This window comes from Xylocopa sonorina, chromosome 5 (genome assembly GCF_050948175.1).
Source record: "Xylocopa sonorina isolate GNS202 chromosome 5, iyXylSono1_principal, whole genome shotgun sequence".
Taxonomy (NCBI): Eukaryota; Metazoa; Arthropoda; class Insecta; order Hymenoptera; family Apidae; genus Xylocopa; species Xylocopa sonorina.
In genome coordinates, this window is record NC_135197.1 from 1,789,305 (window position 1) to 1,808,690 (window position 19,386).

Consider the following 19,386-nt stretch of genomic DNA (forward strand, 5'->3'; position numbering starts at 1 on the left):
TCGAATCGACGCGCCGCAACAGTGGACACTCGAGCGTCGAGCGGAGAACGTTAATTCTTAGCCGTTTTTTACATCGAAATTAACATTTCCGAGATATCTCTCGAGAACTCTATAGATGGTGTTGTTAGTAGATTTTTTAAGGACTTGGCGAGCAACGAGAGCGCCGTTCGCCAGTGCTCGCCTTCGTCTAACCACGATCAAATTGTGTTGAATTTTTTATTGTTATGTCATTGAACAAATACAACATTGTTATACAAAATGATTCAGTTTTGATAAATCGTAGATGAAACGAATTTTTCAATCGTCTACAACACGACCGAGCGTGTTTTTTTATTTAGAGAATACTTTCATCCTCAGCAGAACCAACGATCCTTTCATTCCTCTTGCGCGATTCGTTCCTTTCAGAAGCTTATTCATTTTTTCTGGCAACGAAACGAACGTTACGAATAATTTTATCAAGAGAATAGAGAAATGTTAAGAAACGCTTGCGATTTGTCGAAAAATGTGTTGCTGTGCAAATTTTGAAAAATCTTTCTTCTTACATTTTGTGAAGAATACAGTAGAACCTCGATTGTCCAAATTAAACGTCAAAGATGGTGTTTGAATAAACTAATAACTATTTTATTTATATAATAAACTATTTCTATTTTGCGAAAAATAATTTACAAATTTAAGAAATAACTTTTGATTTCCAATTCTTGATTAATTTACTTTTTAATTATTCATTATTTTTCTAATCGACGTTCTGCTGTGTGTATTTTCAAATGAATTCAGGCACGTTCTTAATCGGAATGAACATTGTTCCACGCTGCGTCTCTTTAACCCTGAAACGTAAATTAATTTAGTCTCCAACAATCCGTCATAGAACAGGGATTTGTAACACGCTGGACAGCGTGAAATGCGTGATAGTTTGTTTAAATGCTTGAACACTTAGTTTGTTAAATTAAGTAAAGCTATTGTTAATTCCGAAGGGGCAGCGCCGTTAGAAGGTTAGTATAAAGACACATGTATATTTCTCAATTGTGATAACGATTTCTTGACTGAAGAGTAAAAATTGAAAAGACTGCCTGTACTTTGCTTTACTTTTAATTCAATCATTAGTATAATCCAGTAGGACGTTAACGATTATGGAACGTTTCTTGATCTTTCGATGGGGGATGAAAATATGCGCGGCAGGTGACAATTACGGGATAGGTGCTAGAATAACGCGGAATGTTTCTAGTATTCTTTCTAAGATGAATACTTTATTGTAGCCTTCGCGCCATTTATCGAGGAATTCAGGGTTAAAGCGGTTTCAATCGACTTGAAGCATTTCCACGCGAGTTCGCTCGTTCGGTAGTTTATGAATTTCGAGAGAAAGAAAACGAAGGATGTGAATGGGAACACGCGTATAACCGTAGGTGCGAATGAGCATCGATATAAACGATGGTGTAAATGAAGGGAAGGAAGAAGGTGAGAAAGGAGTGAGACTCTTACATAGACGACGTAAGGAGAACAATATATTGATTATATTGCGTGGTACGAACAGAACTGTGATATTTTATTGTATAAATTTACGGTGAACAAAGAGAACAAAGAGAACTAAAAAAAGAAAAATGATGAAGAAAATAAAGAAATATGAAAAGAAGAAATCTTTAAACGGATATACTTAACGGTAGTAGAAACGCGCGCGGGCTATAACCTGTATTTTACAAAGAAGTGCATTCTTAAGCCATTTAGAGGGGAGAAAACGAGAGGGATTAGAAATGGGACGAGAAGAGTTAAGAGAAATGAAGGAGGAACGCGAGTGCGAGCGCGCACGCGGGCCGGGTATTTCTTCTCGAAGATTGAGTCGCGCCCCCGTTTACCAATCGAAGCCACGAGAGGACGAAACGTTTTAATAATTAACGGAGGCTACTTAACAGATAAGAGCACGGTGTCCTCTGTCCGGTCCATTTTCAACTTTAAAAGGAATACCCAGCATTTTTTTCGGGCCAATCGTGGGGTCCTAGCGTCTAATAGTTTCCTGTTTGTAAAGTATATATATATAATATAGATATATTATATATAAATTAAATGTTTGATAAGAGAGAGAGAGAGAGAGAGAGAGAGAGAGAGAGAGAGAGAGAGAGAGAGAAAGTAAAAAGCGTAGAGTGATACGATTAACGATCAAGATCTTATTCGATCTTATATCCGAAAACGATTTTGAACGCAAAGACATTCGCATAGGCATACCCTGTTCATAAATGAAGACACACGCGTATACAAATCTACACACACACACACACACACACACACACACACACACGCAGAGATACTCACGTGCAGACACTGTTTAATGGTTTCTAGAGAGTAAGTAAATACGCTGAATCACGTTTGTAAAGTCCCAACGGAAGATTACGTTTTTTCGCGTCACCAATCGTCCCTCGGCCGAACCCTAAGAATAAAATGGAGAAGGAATGTCGAACCGTACCGTGTTTCCTGGTCCCCCACCGATCGAGGAACCCGAGACAGGGATAAAGAGTGCCACTGGAGCGATTCGATAGTACGGAGAAAATCGACCGGTTCACCTTTGGTACCGCTGTAAAATATTGCAGACCGCGAAGCGGTGGTTCATTCAATTTTGAATGATCTTTGTTTTTATCCAACATTGATATTTTATCCAAATATCGATACCCTTGAACCTGCGAACAACCTTGCGTCGCTAACCAAGCATTCGAACACCCTTTCAGATCGTTATTATTTAGCATATTTTCTTTCGAACTTGAAACTTTTCTGTCGAAACAGAAGCGGCTGTTGAAATGAAATAATATAGTATACAATAATGGTGGTTAATGACGCAAGGGTTGAAGTGACTATTCACGCGACAGCATTTCTCGAAAATTGATCACACACATATTAACGAAGAGAAGAATAATAAAGGAAATGTTCGATGACTAGAAAGTGGATTTTGCATTGTTTTACAGCTGCACTCGTCGAGAGGACACGCGCGCGCGCATCGAATAAAAAAGTGATTGAAATCGTTACGGTTAACTGATACTGTACGTTGCATAAGAAAGGAGAGGAAGCGATAGCGTGAACTGCGACCGGTGAATTCTCCGAGGGAAAAGTCGCGGAATTGGACGTCCGTTTGGAAAAGTTACGTCGCGTTTGCATTTCCGTTCTCCCTCGACGTCGGATGCATTCGCCAATTACCAAGAATGTTTTAATAAGAAAAAGAAACAATTTATATGAATTTTAATCCCATCCGTCTAAAACGAATCTTAAAATCTACCACGATACATGTAACACACTTTTTTCCTTAATAAAATACATTGGTTAAAAAAGAAATCAACACGAAAGTATTGCATAATTTCAAAAGGGAAAGTCCATCGTGATACTGGAACGAAATGCGTGTACTTATGTTAGACAGGAGACCCACGATCCTTTAACCTGAATCCTTTCACACCGTGCGCAAAAGCAATTCCAACAAATTGTTCTTGATTAAAGAAAGAAAAATAATTAAATGATCAAATTCGGTTGTCTTTTATTAATTTCAAAAATTATTCTTAATAAAATAATGCCATTAATGGACATTAGCAAACCGAGGAGAAAGCAACCTTCGAAATTTTCCACTTCCAGGCAAAATATTAATAGAAACTAATACATTTTGAATGAATCGCGTCGCAATCTCGTCGCGGACACGTTCCTTGAAACGGTCTGAAAGAAATCAGGAATCACACCGTATGCTTAGTGGAAGAAGAAAAGTAAAAACAGCGTGAGCAGATGGAAAGCGACAAAACTCGTTTTAATAACTAATTGATAGATCGTTAAAAACGTGTACCCTGAACGCGATGCAACAAAACGACGATCTTTCGTGTATGCTTCTTTATTCGAAAGAAAAGAAATATTATTTTTATTATGGAACGCCGTTCGTTCCAATTAAGAAACGATCACAGACGAACAATGGACGAACCGTGCGTTTCTCGCTTTCTTTCTAAAGGTGCGTATCGCCATTTGTTGGATATCTCTGTATCGTGTCCCCATTGTGTGTTAATTTGGCCGGCAAATGTTGCATCGTTGTGGTGTCATCCAGCATAAAATACGGTACATTTAAAAAGAAGTAATAAAGTAAAATTGAAACTGAATTAATATTTGTGCCATGCATTCCGATACGCGGCGGTGCAACGCTTGTCGTCTACACTGATACGCAACGGTGATACGATAAGGGGATAAGCAACAGGTGGATAGCGATTTCAATGATTTTAATGAGTGCACGAGAACGGTACGAAAAAAGGGAGTGAAAACGATTAAAAGAGAGAAAAGGAGTAAACGGTGAAAGGAAAGCTCCCATTTCGTGAAACGGAATTCGTACAGGAATCGATTTTTTTCTCGATGATTAAAAAATGTCCTAAATGTAAATGTAAATGTAAAATGGTCTTTAGAAAATTGTCTCTGTACAAATTTCACGAGAGAAGTCTGATTACGTTACAGCAGCATCCTGGCCGCGAGGACGAAGAACGGCGATCTGTAACGAAGTTAACGAAGTTTACAGAGAGGTTCAAGCGGAATGAAATAGAGGCGTCATTCTCCGTCCTCGGTGGATTGGTCGAGTAATATTGCAATGATGGAAGTGGTGTTGTATTTATAATCGACTTTCAGAGTTTATCGCGACCATTTCTTCTTTACCTCCGCGTGTCACATGCGCAGACATACCTTGTAAAACAAATCCCGCCCCACCGTCGACATTAACTGTTCGCCCTTTTTAACAAATATATCAAATATAACAAATATAATAAATGATTATTAATGCAAAGTTGAGTTTCGAAGGCGTTAATTTTAGTTTCTTAGGCGTCGAAAGAACTGCTACAACATTCTGTGCTGGCAAATTATTCCTACAATTCGTCTCCAAATTTGTTCTCAAAAGTCGTTTATATTTTTCTTTGATGTTCATTGAAAATTATTTAAGTTCATTCTAAATAAAATTCTACGAATATAGGCAAAGTAGAAAAAGCTAATGAAAATAAACAGACGGCTTTAAAAATCATGCTAAAATTTTAATTTATATATTTTAAGTACTTGATACGCGGACAGATGGCGTACGATTCCATTGAACTCGGTGGCGACATCTGCGGAAATATATCGTAAATTACTAGCGCGTCTAGACAGTCCTATTTGCAGTGCGCATGCGTGTAGCCAAAAATATGTCACAATCAGCTGATCAACTGTAAATTAAAAGATGGCGAGCGTGCGACTAATTAATCCCATTGTCAGATAACTGTCAAAGAGGATAGCTCTGCCCATCGTTCGCTCGCCACGTGGGCAATATTTCTCGCAAATGTGTAAATAAATAACTATAATACGTGATGGCATTTCTCGAGGTTAGTTTCATGTTCGATTCAATAATTTCATATAATATTACTTTCTTCATTTGAAAAACCCTAACCTTAATATCGATACTCTGACGGAGAAAAGTACATATTTTTCAGTGGAGACGCTTCAATTTTTTCGATCTAAAGAAAGAAGTCGATGGCGGAAAGATAGCAAAGGCGCTTGGAGTGAGTTATCTCGGACGCAAATCTGATACTTTATTGCTACCATGCTTCGGTATAGGTTAAGAAATCGCATTCGATGTGTGTTGGGTGTTTTGTTGATTAGGAGGCGGAAGTAACAGCAGCTACGAGCGGTAACGGGAACCTGGTTTTCGGAGATAATGCAGGCAGCGTACACTTAGTGAACAGAACTTACGATGTTACCACGTTTCGCGCTTATGAAATTACGTTAACGTTAGCCCAACAAGTCGAACATTCCACATTTCTTTTTACTATTGGTGTTAGTATCGTTTCTAAAAATTATTGAATATTCATTGCGCAAAGATAGTTGTTATCGGTGAAAAATGTCTTTTCAGGAGGATGAACCGGGTTGTAATCCGACAATAAAAGTTTGGAATTTATCAAAACCAGACAAACAAGGCAATCCGACATGTGTCCGTATTAGTAGAGCCATACCTAGTTATAGAGCGGTTCCTGCAACTGCTCTATGTGTACATACGAGTCTTACACTAATGGCTGTTGGTTTTAAAGACGGTTCCATTATGCTTTATAGGTAAAAATACATTGATGATATAAAAATTGTCTTTTAATTCTCAAACGATCGAATGCTTTTAATATTTAATCTTCAATTCTCAGGGGCGATTTAACTAGAGAAAGAAAGAACAAGATAAAAGTACTCAAGGATACCAGCGTTTCTATCACTGGTCTAGCAATAAGATCCACAGGCAAACAAAATTATTTATTCGTTGCTACACCAAACAGTGTTTTCCTGTATAATGTTACTGTTAAGGATAAAGAATTTAAATCTCCCTTAGACACAATGGGTTGTGCCAGAAAGTGTAGTGTTCTTGCAGAATCTGTGCAAGATAGTCATTTTATGATTGGTCGCGATAATGTAATAATATTAATAAAATTCAACTATGGAATATCTAATAAGTCAATTTTTTTGCTAATAAACTTATATTACATTAGGCAATTTATTGTTATACACCAGATGGTAGAGGACCTTGTTATGCTGTAGAAGGACAAAAAATAATGTTAGAATGGTTTAGAAGTTATTTAGTTATCATAACAAAGGAAGCTGCTAATGTTCCAAGAACAACTACCACAATTTCTGCGAAACCAAAGTAAGAATTCGACGTACTTGTAATTTTTTTGAATGAGAACAACTCAACCTCAAACTATATCTATTTACAGTACCATAGAGCCAATACCTCCAGGAGTAGATAAGCATGTGATCACAGTTCTTGACATACAAAATAAGTTCATTGTTTTTTCCGCACCAATGTTATCTGTGCAAGCTGTTCTATCGGAATGGGGTGGTTTTTTTATATTGAGTGGCGACAGTAAGCTTTATCATCTGGACGAGAAAGATTTGCAATCGAAATTAGCCTTACTTTTCAAGAAGAATTTATACGATATATCGATAAGGTACACGCTTAAATTTTTAATTTAAAAATTACTGATAAAATTCAATTGTCTAATATATAATATTATATAATTTTGTAGAATAGCAAAAAATCAACAATATGACGCAGAAGGGCTTGTCGATATATTTAGACAGTACGGTGACCATTTATACTCGAAAGGAGACCATAACGGAGCAATAGAGCAATATATTAAAACAATTGGAAAATTAGAACCATCGTATGTAATTAGAAAATTTTTAGACTCACAACATATTGATAATCTCACGACTTATTTGCAAGCTTTGCATAAAAATGGTCAAGCAACAGAAGATCATACTACTTTGTTACTAAATTGTTATACAAAACTCAATCATACGGATAAATTGAAAGAATTTATTATGGCAAGTAATGGCTAACTTAAATGTAAAACTAACCAAAAACTTCTACAGTTATGTTAGATTAAATAATGATTTTCAGACGAAAGATAGAGAGGTCGATTTCGACGTTGAAATTGCTATAAAGGTTTGCCGACAAGCATCACCGGAAGATGCCATACTACTAGCGCAGAAACATGGTCGTCACGAATGGTATCTTCGCATCCAAATAGAAGATAAACATGAGTACAGAAAAGCGTTAGAATACATGGCAACTTTGGAATTTGAAGAAGTATGTTAACGAAATCTACAAATTTAATTTTATTAATTTCGCACGATTTTCTAGGCAGAATCGAACATGAAGAAATACGGTAATATTTTAATAGAAAACGTACCGAATGAATCAACGCAATTTTTGAAAGCTTTATGTACCAATTACAGACCTTCCAATAAACCACTTGTAGATCAGGTAAAATTTAATAACCAGGTAGTAATAAATTATTTACTAATACAAATAATAAAATTAATTGAGAAATCTATCAAATGCAGGAAACATTAGATGGTACCATGGACCAACATATTGATAAAGCTAATCCAGAAGATTTTATTCATTTGTTCCTAAATAATTCGGAACGTCTAGTAGAATTTTTGGAGCATCTAGTGAAAACAGATACCAAGTTAGTATATCTGTATTGTTATAAAAAATATTAGAGATGGAAATGCAATCTTCACTTTTAAGTTAAATGTTTCAATATACAGGTGGAGTACCCTGGTATATAACACATTGGTAGAACATTATCTCCACGTTTGGTCAGCTTTAAACAACGATGTAGCGAAAGTGCAATACGAACAGAAAATTGTTCGACTCTTACAAAGTTCAGAGGCGTGTTATGATAAGGATCAAATATTAATTCTGTGTCATCAACATAATTTTAAACGCGGTTTGCTGTTCCTTTACGAAGAAAATAAATTGTATGTTGAGGTAGCTGAAGCAATCGGTATTGTACACTAAACTTTTATTTTATCACATTTACATTATATTTCAAATAGATATCAAGAAATATTGCGATTCCATTTACGAGAAGGGGACAGTGAGCAAATTTTAGCTATGTGCAAACGATTTGGGCATCAAGATCCGAATTTGTGGGTCCAGGCGTTGTGGAGTGTCGCAAGAAATAAGGAAGCACCAACTAAGCTTCTTGCAGATATATTAGCTTATATAGGTATATTTTGAAATTTAATCGACATCCTTTAACTATATCATGTGTAAAAGAGTTAAACAAAAAAGAAGCATTATTCATAGCACAAGAAAGACTTCTATCGCCGCTGATGGTCATTGATGCCATTTCTACTTCCCTTTCTTGTACTTTGGGAGATGTAAGAACTTACTTAAACAGCATACTACAAACAGAATATAAACAAACAGAAGCTGATATAGAATTAACTGAGAAATATCGAGCTGATACTGCTAAGATAAGAGAACAGATAGAATCAATTAAAAGTAGTACAATAATTTTCCAAGGATCACGCTGCAGTGCTTGCCATCATCACTTAGAATTACCGTCGATACACTTTATGTGTCAGCATTCGTATCATCAGTAGTAAGTTTAAATTTTATATTATATTCAGTGTAGTAATTTTGTAATTATATTAAAATCCAGTAATAATATATTGCAATAATGTGTTGTAAAATATAATATATTGTTACATTATCAAAACAGCTGCTTTCAAAGCTACTCGGAGAATGAAAACGAATGTCCAGCTTGTTTGCCAAATAATAAAAAATTATTGGATATTATAAAAGCGCAGGAACAGTCGCGAGATCTTCACGAAACATTTCACAGTCTATTAGATCGAGCAGAAGATCCATTTTCATTGGTTGCTGATTATTTTGGTCGTGGAGTCTTTAAAAAATTAATGGTAATCACCGACAGTGATAAATCATTGTCCGCACCATTAAAATTTGAAGAACCAAAATTGAATTATGGACCAGGAGCGGAAGCTAGGATCAGATTAACAGAAGGAAAACCCACAATGTTAGGTAAATAAAACATTAGTATTTCTTACTATAAAACTAATTTGTTATTCTTTAAATTATATACGTTACGGTATTTAACATAAATAAAAAATTTGCTTTTAGGTAAAACCGAAACTCGTAATTTTTCTGCGACAGACGATCGTCTGCGACCTTTTCCAAAGACAGATCTTTATTCTTCGTCGTTAGAGGCAAATATCTCTGGTACCGGTAGTGGTATATCCACTCCACGAGGAAATTCAAGAAAAGCTTCACCAGTGCCTATAAAAGAGGCTCGTATTCTAAATAGCTCAACACCGAAATCGTCGCCCATTCAGAAATCTTTTGTACCGCCAAGAACGCCAATTGTACCATCTAATCCTTTTGAAGCAGACGACTATGATGAATCAAAGAATCCATTTTCTGAAGAAAAAGATGATGACAACACTAATCCCTTTAAGGATAGCGATGACACAAATCCTTTCAAAGATAACGACGAAGATGATTATAATAAGAACCTAAATCCTTTTGGTAGATAAATTGCATTTATTGTATCCAACTGTTTCAACCATTAAGTAAATTCACGAACAGATAATACGTGAGATATACATTATTATTGAATAACAAAAGTTGTACCGACTTCTGAAGAAAGACCTTACAAACGTTACACTATCGCATATTAAGTTGTACATTAATTACTTGAATTCAGCTTAACTATTACCTATGTAATCCTTGTCAAAGGATACAACTGTCACTTAGCCTAATTGTATCATGAATTTTATATTATTTTTCCACTTTACATGTGTATCATACAGTAATTGTATCTCTGGTGGTGCTTCACGCAATTTATAAAATGAGACGATATATTCGCGTCGAACGATGATATATATACATACAATTATTTGTATATATTTATTTACAAGAGTATTCTACAGAATATCTATTGGACATTTTGTCATATATAAGTACCATTGCAAAAGATTCTTTACATTTTATGAAAAATACAAATACAAATACATCTTACTTACAAAAAATTGAATGTTTTCTAAGTAATAAGAAATAAATATTAGTTGTATACAAAACAAAAGTAAAACTAGTTCAACTACGTATGATCTAAATTGTATTTCCATTCGCATATCTGAGTACTTATTCTAAAAGCATCCCAACTGTCCTCTATGTCTACGGATCTTGGTTTCGTAGATAGAGCAGTACAGTACTCTTCGGTAGATATAGGTATAAAAAAGTCGGAGAGTACCGGTGCAACATCCCTTTGCCGCGGTTCCGGATCTTTGCTACGAGTTAGTCTACTTGGTAATTGATTTTCATCTATACTTAAGTCCACCAAGTTTTTATAAATAGCTTCGTCAAGGGGAAAGTCCAAGGCCGTAGAAACCTAGATCAAAAAATGTAACAGCATTCTTTTTGCCAATTGTGAACAAGCTTTTTGTCAGCTTGTACATCAGTTCATTCTTTTTTATTACCTTTCCATTTATAACATTTTTATATGCTGCTGGCAAATGTTCAATATCAGGTACAATTTTCTGCTTCTTCATTTCATTTAACTTATTAATTGTACACATAATTGAATTGTATTCTGGTCTTGCTAATTTTTCACCAGAAACGACTGGTTTCACATGATTGTTCTCATTATTAATTTCTAAAGATTTTAAACTGTGTAGCTCTTTACGTTGTACACCTGGACCAATAATAGGTTTTATCTTTGGACCAATCACATCTCTTAACAGAGTCTTTTTAATAGCAGGAGCCTTGTCTTTTGATTTTGATGCATTTTTATTGTATTTACAACAAGGCATAACATCAACAACAATAGGTTCTACATTTGATGGTTTTTGGATTTTAACAAGGACCGATGTTTTATTTATAACATTCGATTTTCTCGTACCAGTATTATCAGAAGAAATTTTAGTTTTACGTTTCAAAATGTCTAAATCTGAAGACTTTGTAGTCTTAATTCCTTTTGTATCAATCACAATTTCATTTTCTTTTCCCCTTTTATTTTTTGTACAATCTTTCTTTAGGGGTTTAGTTTCCATACAATTTTTCTTTGACCTGGTTGGTTTATCTAAATTTCCACTTTGTTTAGCAGACGAAGCTATTACATCGTTGCTTGAATGTTTAATAGAAATTTTGGATGTATCAATTTGTTTCAAATTTGATTTAATATTCTGAACGTTATTAGCATTGTTCAAAGGTATCTGATTCCCCGTTTTGGTGGGATTTTCTTTAGAAAGAGATGAAGTTTGAACTGTACAAGAAACTTTATTGGTACATAAAGTTAATGAATCTAATTTTTGTATATTATTAATAAGATTTGAATGTTTGTTTTCACGATTAGTAGATGCTTCGTTCAATTTCACTAATTTAACAGGCTTATCCAGTGTTATAATACTTGTAATTATGGGTTTACTCGACTGTTGAACACTTGTTTGATCAGTCGAATTTTTTAATTCTGTCGTTTCGAATTTGCTAACATCAGTCGAAGAAAACCGAACTTTTGGCCTCGAAAACAATTTCGCGGCCTCGGACATTATGCAGAAAATTATGTAAAAATTTTTAATATTTATTCGATCCTGTTTCTCTCTCGTGGCAGCTTAATAACAAGGCAATCGTAAAAATTGTCCCAACATAACCTTTAAGGGGAAGACGTTGTATACAGTATAAAATAACTGTCAAAACTAACGATCACGTTATGCCAAAAAGCAGCTTCATAACGAAAACATAACATTCGTTTCCTGGAAATACCGGATTTCAAACTTTTCGCGATCTTCAACTCGTAGAAATAGGTTAGTCAGTGAAAGGACGATCGCACTTACCGTGTGCATTGTTTGAAGTGCAATTTGTTTAACAATTGATTCGCTGCGATTATAGGTATTTAATAACGATTAATATTATTTATGACGGAAAATGCGTCGTATGAGATCATGGAGCGTTTTGAGGTATGTAATTTATATCGAAATACCTTTAATGCTTAGATGGGAAATTATTTCCTTTTGCAAAAGGTTAATACAATCTGGTTTTTATGTATTATTCTATACTAGCATAACATTTGTATTTATTTAATAGAATCCTGATCTTGTGCCATTGGAAAATCTAAAATTTACTATTAAAACGGATGGCGTTGTTGTAAATGTCGACGCTCTGGTATGTGTATAAAGGGACACATTGCTTTTTAAATAAACATATAACATATAACACCTCTGAATCTCTTTTCACATGATGTCTTTATATATAATTGACGTTCTTAGTTTTTATTTTTTAGCACTTTGTAACATGATTACAAAAATATAATTATGCGTATTAATTAGTTCGCAGGGAATCTCATAATATTCATATACAACCCGTACAAATATTTAAATTCTCTTCCCTTCAATGTAGTGAACAGAGCAGCTGTGTTCATCTCTTAACACATATACCATGTAAAACTAGACTCAGATATATGTTATACCATAAAAAATATTTTAGTACTTTGTCCTTTCATCGTTATGAAATTAATAATATAATATACTATTATAAATGTAAAATAGAATATCTTTTAGAGTAAAAGGTGGGCAAGTGACCGTTATTTTTTGCACTACGAAATTCCTGCATTGTATAATGCTGATGGAATTGAAATTGTAGGAGCAAAAGAGCATTGGATGGAGATTGCCCAATATATGATCGACGACTTAAAATGGTTACTCGGTCTTCCATTTTATAAGTAAGTATAATTAAAAAGTTCAAGAATATTAAATTACATGTTCGTAAATTCTCAAATATATTTGTGATAATATAATGTAGTATATATTTATAATAACAAAAATTGTTATTCTTCTTTTATGCATCATATGTCTCTGTTATCACATATTCTTTGTTTAGATTTTGGTCGAATGTTGTATTCAATACCTCGATACTAAACGCATTGGTATCCTTTCTACAAGAAGCGCCACCGTTTTATGCTTTAGAAAATTTTTCAAACTATCCAGAAATGGTGGAACTTCTAGAAACATTAAGTCGCTATGTGCTTGTAGTTTTTACAAGGCTTGTTACAAATAAAGAAAGTCACCAAGAATATATAGACCGTCCATTTCTTGGAAATTTATTATATGAAAACTACATATTCACAATACCAATTATTTTTGATCTTTGTCAATTTTATGGCAGGCAAAACGAGAAAATAATGGAGAAAATATTAAACTGTTTATTTACATTAGAACCGCGTTATAATGATGATCTTCAAAGAACTATTCCTTATCTTATAGAGGTGATGTATTGATCTGCATACAAATTAATAATTGTCATATAAAAGTTATTATAAATATTGTTAATTTAGGCCCTTGAAAATGTTGAGAGGAAGTTCGATGGTTATTCTATTTGCTGTACCAATGAAGCGATTTCGTTGCCAAAACAGAAAGTTAGACCTACGATACTTACGTTATGTACCTTAGAAGATATGATACTATGCGTACTAGATATATCGTCAACGATTAATGTGTTCTTAAAAAATTATCCACCTGCAGTGAGTATATTTCACCAGGAGGATTTTATGAACAAGTAAGTAATTAAATTTATATGTTTCTATTCATTCAATCTTAACCATTCAATGTTTACCACTTGTTAGAATTGTTGCAATATATGAGAACACAATACCTGAGATGTATAAAACGTTAGATAAGTTAGCTTATAATGATGAGAATATGCCGAAATACATGGAATTAAAGCATCGTTTAGATGTAACAAGAATTGAAATTCTAAATGTTTTTCGTATTGTCATATATGAACCGATACTAAATTTTCTAGAAAATGTGTAAGTTCACAAATACTTAAGTTATTAAATTAATCTTGTATCAGAACCAATATATAACATACGAATTTAATTATGACTCTATGTTTATTAGCAATATAATGCAGGAAACGGAAATAAAGGAACATGTGGATGATTACCTTAATATACTGAACAATGCAATTTCTGAAAAAGAATTTATTACGGATTATAATCAATTCTTTCCAGTTGAAAGCGATTTGAGACAGTTATCAATTATATGTCCTGAAGTGTATCCTTTCTATAACAAGGCGCGATTACAATCATGATAATTAAGGAATATTAAATTTTTAAAATTTACTCATTCTTAACAAATATTCAGTGATACAATAAAGTGTAACTACATAATGCAATCAATAACTGCAATAATTGGAAAACCTAGTGCCCCGTCTACTGATTTTTCAAATAACATAAATGTAAGTTCGGAAAAGTAAAGGATCATGTATGTATTTTTATTAAATTTCCACGAAACTTTATTTCTTTAATAGGAAGCTGTCGCCGGTCCTAGTGGTATTTCAAGTCGAGTAACTTTATCTGAAGATACAAATAGTTCAAGCAAAAAACGAACATCTGTGAGGAAGAATTCTGTTGAATTAGTTTCTTGTATTTCTGAAGTTAATGATATCTTTGGTGATTTAGATGAACGTTTTATTGAGGTAATTATTTCGATATGAAATAATTATTATACGCGAGTACGATTAACAAATATAATTTCACAGATGACTCTGCAATATTATAATTATGATACTGCGGCAACAATAAATGCCATACTGGAGGATACATTACCGCCTAAATTAAAAGAATTAAAGGAATTAGGCTTCCCACACATGCCTAACACGGCACCTAGCTACATGGTGTGCGAATTTTACTAATTTATTATGGTGTAAAGATTAATGTACTAGGTAACGTAAATGCGAGTTCTTGAAATTTTTCTTTAGGAGACATCGGTTAACGAGGATTTAGCTTGCGGTATCGAAGGATTGAATGTGCGTGATAATTACGATTACGATGATGATGTCCGTGTTAAAACTCACGAAGTCATAGAAGTACCTAAAGATTATATAAGTAAAAAGTAAGTATCGTTAATCGTTATATAAAATAATATGGCACAAATAACATAACAAAATATTTATTCGTAAATATAACAACAATATAACAATAACATTCATAAAATTACATTATTTTAGAAACTTTAACTTAATGAATACTAATACCAATAACTAATTAAACATTACCTGTTACAGTTACAGCCTTGTCTTGGATGTTTATGATGACGAGTACGATGACACATACGACAATCGTGACATACGCGGAAGTACACAAGATGATTCGATTGAAATAGATTCAAGACCTTTTACTACGCCAAGAGTTTGTATTCATATAGTATAATTCGCATGAAGTATATCGTAATAATAATATGTAAAAATTGACGAACGATAATTTTTTAGGTTCTGCTTGGCAAACAAAAGATTGACACTGTAGAAGAATCGGAATCAGAAGAGGAGGATGTAGAGGAGAATGAACAGAATGGAAAAAACTTTGTGCAAAATCCAGAAGAAATACGTGCCAGAGCTGAACAACGAAGGCAAGCAATACGAGGTGGAAGAGGTACACCAAATGTCATTGGTACGTTCGTCAACATCAAATTGAAAACAACATGTATATTATTCTTAGTGTATACTAACATAACGTTAAAATAATTTCATTTTCATACACGCAGGTAAAGCTAGAGGTCAAGGGCAAGAGAAAGATGTTTTGTATAATAGGCAGCAGAAGAACACACAAAAAGCAAAACGTGCTAATCATAATCGTCGATCTGGTGCTCAGTGGAAACGAAATCAAGGGATGGTTCCATCTTAATTCAATCTATACTAATATCAATGTAAATACTGCCATATGATAAATATATTCGTACCTATGTTAACTTTGCAATATTCCATTCCTTTAGCTTTAATTAAGTAATGATAATTTTACTAACACACTTGAGCACTTATTATATCTAATGATCTTTAACAATAGTAAGAGCTCTTATTCTATTAATTTGGTCGACAATTATTTGTTGATATTCATCTTCAGGTATCACAGTACCAGACGATGATACCGAAGCGTTTGGAACTGGCATTAAGTGTGTGAATAAATTCGTCGTATTTCCATAATAATCTAATTGTATCATGATCAAAGCATGTATGCTGGGTTTAATGTACTCTAACCTTTTGTCTAGAAACAATGGTAGTTCTACGAGTAATTGACTATGCACCATTTTCAAATCTTTAGCAGCTGCTTCTTCTGTCCTGCGTTCTCTTTCTAATTTTGCAATATGACTAGCTGTTCTGTCTTTCTTTTCTTGCAACTTTTTGACACGAGCATATGAGTTTTTCCAACTAGTTACTAGTTCTTCACGTTTCGCTATTTGCGCAGCTATCAGACTGAATTCATCTCGTAATTTCTTTAAGGGCTCTATAAAGGTTTTCTGACAAAGCATTGCCATTTCTTGCACTGTTTTCCCAATCTATTAATATAAATTTTCATTACAAGTTCAATTAATGACTGGAATTCTATAAAAACAATGTGCAAATTCACCTGTTTTGTAACCGAATAATAATCTTCTACTACTTTTCTAAAGTTTTCGCTGATATGTGCTAAACCACAAGTTGCTAGATTATATGTCAACTTTTGATCTGCTCGATCCAAATTTACCACAGCTTCTATATACTTTTTCATTTCCTTTGTCAATTTTCTGATTGTTTCCTCAACACTGTAATATTAATTAGACACTGCATTACATTTGGATACATATCGATTACATTTAAATACCGTAACAACATACATAATGAGTCTTTGGACCGCAGTATCCAGTGCTCTATCTTCTGCATGAGATAAAAGAGGCGGTGCTGGTGTAGGTCTTTGTGTCAAGTGATTTTTCTTTAAAGGATTCCTGTGTACGTGTATCGCAAACTATTCAAAAGTATTGTTACATACATTTTAAGATAGGTTAACATACTTAATTTACTTACCACGTCATGTTATTATCGTATTGTAATTACATGAATCTTTATAAATATTGCGCTTCACTATCTAGAATAACTATATATATATATATACATATATATATATTATGAACTAATGCATTTATTAATTAAGAATACATTGTAGTGACAAACACACCATTTCAAAATTTTTACTGATCTTATCTAGAATCGCACAGATAAGAATATAAGTAAAAGATAGTCCACGTGATTTCACACTTGAGTATATTTATTTTAGTATTTCTTTCACGCTACATATTTAAACATGACACATAATGGGTAAAATATTAATATAATAAATTATTAGCTTAAGACATTTAACATACTATTTCTAACCTTTATTTTTTTAAAGAATTGTAATAACATAGAAATGTTGTAGGACGTTACCAGAATCAATGTTTATTCTAAAGGTTTTCTTTATTTACACAAATATTTTCACTGATTAGAAACAATTATCAAGATGTCTTAAATACAATTTATGCAAGAACTGGTTTTGATACCATAGATATGTGAAAGTGTACATATGTGTGGGTATACATATATATATATATATATATATATATATATATATATATATATATATATATATATATATATATATATATATATATATTTTTTTTTTTAGTATTTCTTTACATTGTCTTAATCCTATATTTCATGTATACAATATTGATCTAAGTTTAATGGTCTATTATAATTAGTTCATCTATTCCCCAATCTTCGTAACTATTGTCGGGCAAATAACGTCTAATTATGATTGGAATTTTTCTTTGTTTCAACTCCTTCATTGCAATTTGTAATGGATCAGTTTCTCCTTCCAGTTCTACCATCACAGGAGCGCACATAGCAATCTGTAGTGCTCTAGTCCCTAAAACTCTTGCCCTTTCATACCTGGAAATACATAATTGACAAATTTTCATTTATTCTATTAAATTATTAGACAACAACAAACTTGGCTCGCACTAAAGTCAATATAATTTGATGGAACAATGTATCTGTATTCATGACAAACATAATTATACAATACTATGAAAGAATTAAATTTACAGTCAACAAATAAGAATCATTAGGTATAAGCCAGTGCAGTAAGATGCATGAGCTCAACAAATCTGATGTAGAAACAAACATTGAAATATTTTATTCTAGATTCAAACCGAATAACTGAAATTGCAGGATAAGCACATGAATGCTGCAGAAATGAGTAACTATCAGCCGTTACACTCATGAATGGAAAAGTTTAAAGCAATACATAGGCAAAAAAAGTAAAGTAAAATTACAAAATGCATAAATATAATTTGAATAGAACTTCTTTTGAAGATATTACAAAAATTCCAAATTATTTCAATAACAAACATTGATAACCGTGAATATATCTAGCAAACAGTAATTCTAACAGTCTTCAAATCTAATTTTATTAAAATTGATTAGATACCTATGGCAGGAATTAAGTTAATCTTTGTTGTAGATATATATCATATCATCTCATAAAATTTCATTGAAATCAATGCGATCAACCTGATGTGTCCCTTATAAGATTACCTACTTTGTCATGTATCTTGTTGTAATTCTTTTAGATCTTTGTACTCCACCAGTAGCCTCACCAGGAGCTAGTAATTCTATATTTTCTCCATCTTCTTCTTGAGGTTCTAGTTCAATATTATCATCATCATCCACATCATCAAAATCATCTGCTACCCTATAAATTATTTAAAAATAATAGTCTTCTATTATAATGTAAGGTTATATTCTATTTTTCATGTTTTTTGACACAAAATTCTCTTGTCAAGAAACTTAAATAAACAATTTAGTTTTCAAATTTAAGCAAATTTTTGTTACAAAGTACGGATTTATAATCAAAATACAGATATACATAAGTTTACAGTGTTTACAAATAATCTAAGTTATGAATAAATTATAAATAAATTACGTACTCGTCTCCATCAAAATCATCATCTGCCATTTTTCCTAATTAAGTAAATGTTAATGAAACAGAGTATGAACTATTTGTTCAATTATTTTTGTGATTTCTAATCAATAACAAATACACAATCAAAAAGTATTAAACACCAATATACAAATCATAGATTAATCATAGATAGCTTTGCCCTTAGGAATTTAAATGATTCTAATGCAACGCTGTTGGCGATATGTACTTAAATTAAAATTATGTGGTTGCACTGCCCCCTATGAACTATTTTCAGAAATATATCTATAACTGTTGCACAGGCTAGTGA

General features: G+C 33.0%; 5 protein-coding genes across 7 annotated transcripts; 2 read left to right on the forward strand and 3 right to left on the reverse strand.

Annotated features, from left to right (window-relative positions):
* The first annotated feature begins 5,161 nt into the window (after positions 1-5,161).
* Vps11 (vacuolar protein sorting 11) lies at positions 5,162-10,217 on the forward strand. Of its 2 annotated transcripts, none has more exons than XM_076895078.1 (16): positions 5,162-5,339; positions 5,448-5,516; positions 5,617-5,790; positions 5,867-6,063; positions 6,147-6,405; positions 6,483-6,637; positions 6,708-6,941; positions 7,020-7,320; positions 7,397-7,585; positions 7,640-7,762; positions 7,843-7,970; positions 8,053-8,265; positions 8,344-8,516; positions 8,597-8,894; positions 9,015-9,334; positions 9,434-10,217. In XM_076895078.1, exons 1-16 carry the CDS (start codon positions 5,325-5,327, stop codon positions 9,844-9,846), a joined length of 3,261 nt encoding a protein of 1,086 aa, XP_076751193.1. In that variant the 5' UTR covers positions 5,162-5,324; the 3' UTR covers positions 9,847-10,217. The 2 variants fall into 2 exon arrangements, with proteins under 2 accessions (XP_076751193.1, XP_076751192.1); XM_076895077.1 differs by having other exon boundaries at positions 9,015-9,359; positions 9,447-9,576.
* Positions 10,218-10,344: 127 nt separating this feature from the next.
* Positions 10,345-11,860, reverse strand: LOC143423822 (uncharacterized). The gene is made up of 2 exons (XM_076895410.1): positions 10,789-11,860; positions 10,345-10,700 (listed from the first exon to the last, which is right to left on the reverse strand). The coding sequence occupies exons 1-2, from the start codon at positions 11,854-11,856 to the stop codon at positions 10,410-10,412; spliced, it is 1,359 nt and encodes a 452-aa protein (XP_076751525.1). The 5' UTR covers positions 11,857-11,860; the 3' UTR covers positions 10,345-10,409.
* A 176-nt stretch (positions 11,861-12,036) lies between these two features.
* On the forward strand, positions 12,037-16,050 carry LOC143423627 (activating signal cointegrator 1 complex subunit 2). 2 transcript variants are annotated; one of them, XM_076895106.1, is made up of 14 exons: positions 12,037-12,264; positions 12,392-12,469; positions 12,865-13,025; positions 13,184-13,568; positions 13,638-13,858; positions 13,926-14,111; positions 14,203-14,358; positions 14,449-14,542; positions 14,615-14,782; positions 14,846-14,980; positions 15,065-15,198; positions 15,371-15,494; positions 15,575-15,752; positions 15,847-16,050. In XM_076895106.1, exons 1-14 carry the CDS (start codon positions 12,223-12,225, stop codon positions 15,984-15,986), a joined length of 2,202 nt encoding a protein of 733 aa, XP_076751221.1. In that variant the 5' UTR covers positions 12,037-12,222; the 3' UTR covers positions 15,987-16,050. The 2 variants fall into 2 exon arrangements, with proteins under 2 accessions (XP_076751221.1, XP_076751222.1); XM_076895107.1 differs by lacking the exon at positions 12,037-12,264 and having other exon boundaries at positions 12,393-12,469; positions 12,853-13,025.
* LOC143423632 (bridging integrator 3) lies at positions 15,240-17,115 on the reverse strand. Its single transcript, XM_076895119.1, has 3 exons — positions 16,954-17,115; positions 16,707-16,881; positions 15,240-16,635 (listed from the first exon to the last, which is right to left on the reverse strand). Exons 2-3 carry the CDS (start codon positions 16,845-16,847, stop codon positions 16,126-16,128), a joined length of 651 nt encoding a protein of 216 aa, XP_076751234.1. The 5' UTR covers positions 16,848-16,881; positions 16,954-17,115; the 3' UTR covers positions 15,240-16,125.
* A 661-nt stretch (positions 17,116-17,776) lies between these two features.
* Positions 17,777-19,241, reverse strand: Rpii18 (RNA polymerase II subunit RpII18). Its single transcript, XM_076894910.1, has 3 exons — positions 19,084-19,241; positions 18,696-18,848; positions 17,777-18,043 (listed from the first exon to the last, which is right to left on the reverse strand). The coding sequence occupies exons 1-3, from the start codon at positions 19,110-19,112 to the stop codon at positions 17,833-17,835; spliced, it is 393 nt and encodes a 130-aa protein (XP_076751025.1). The 5' UTR covers positions 19,113-19,241; the 3' UTR covers positions 17,777-17,832.
* Positions 19,242-19,386: the final 145 nt, after the last annotated feature.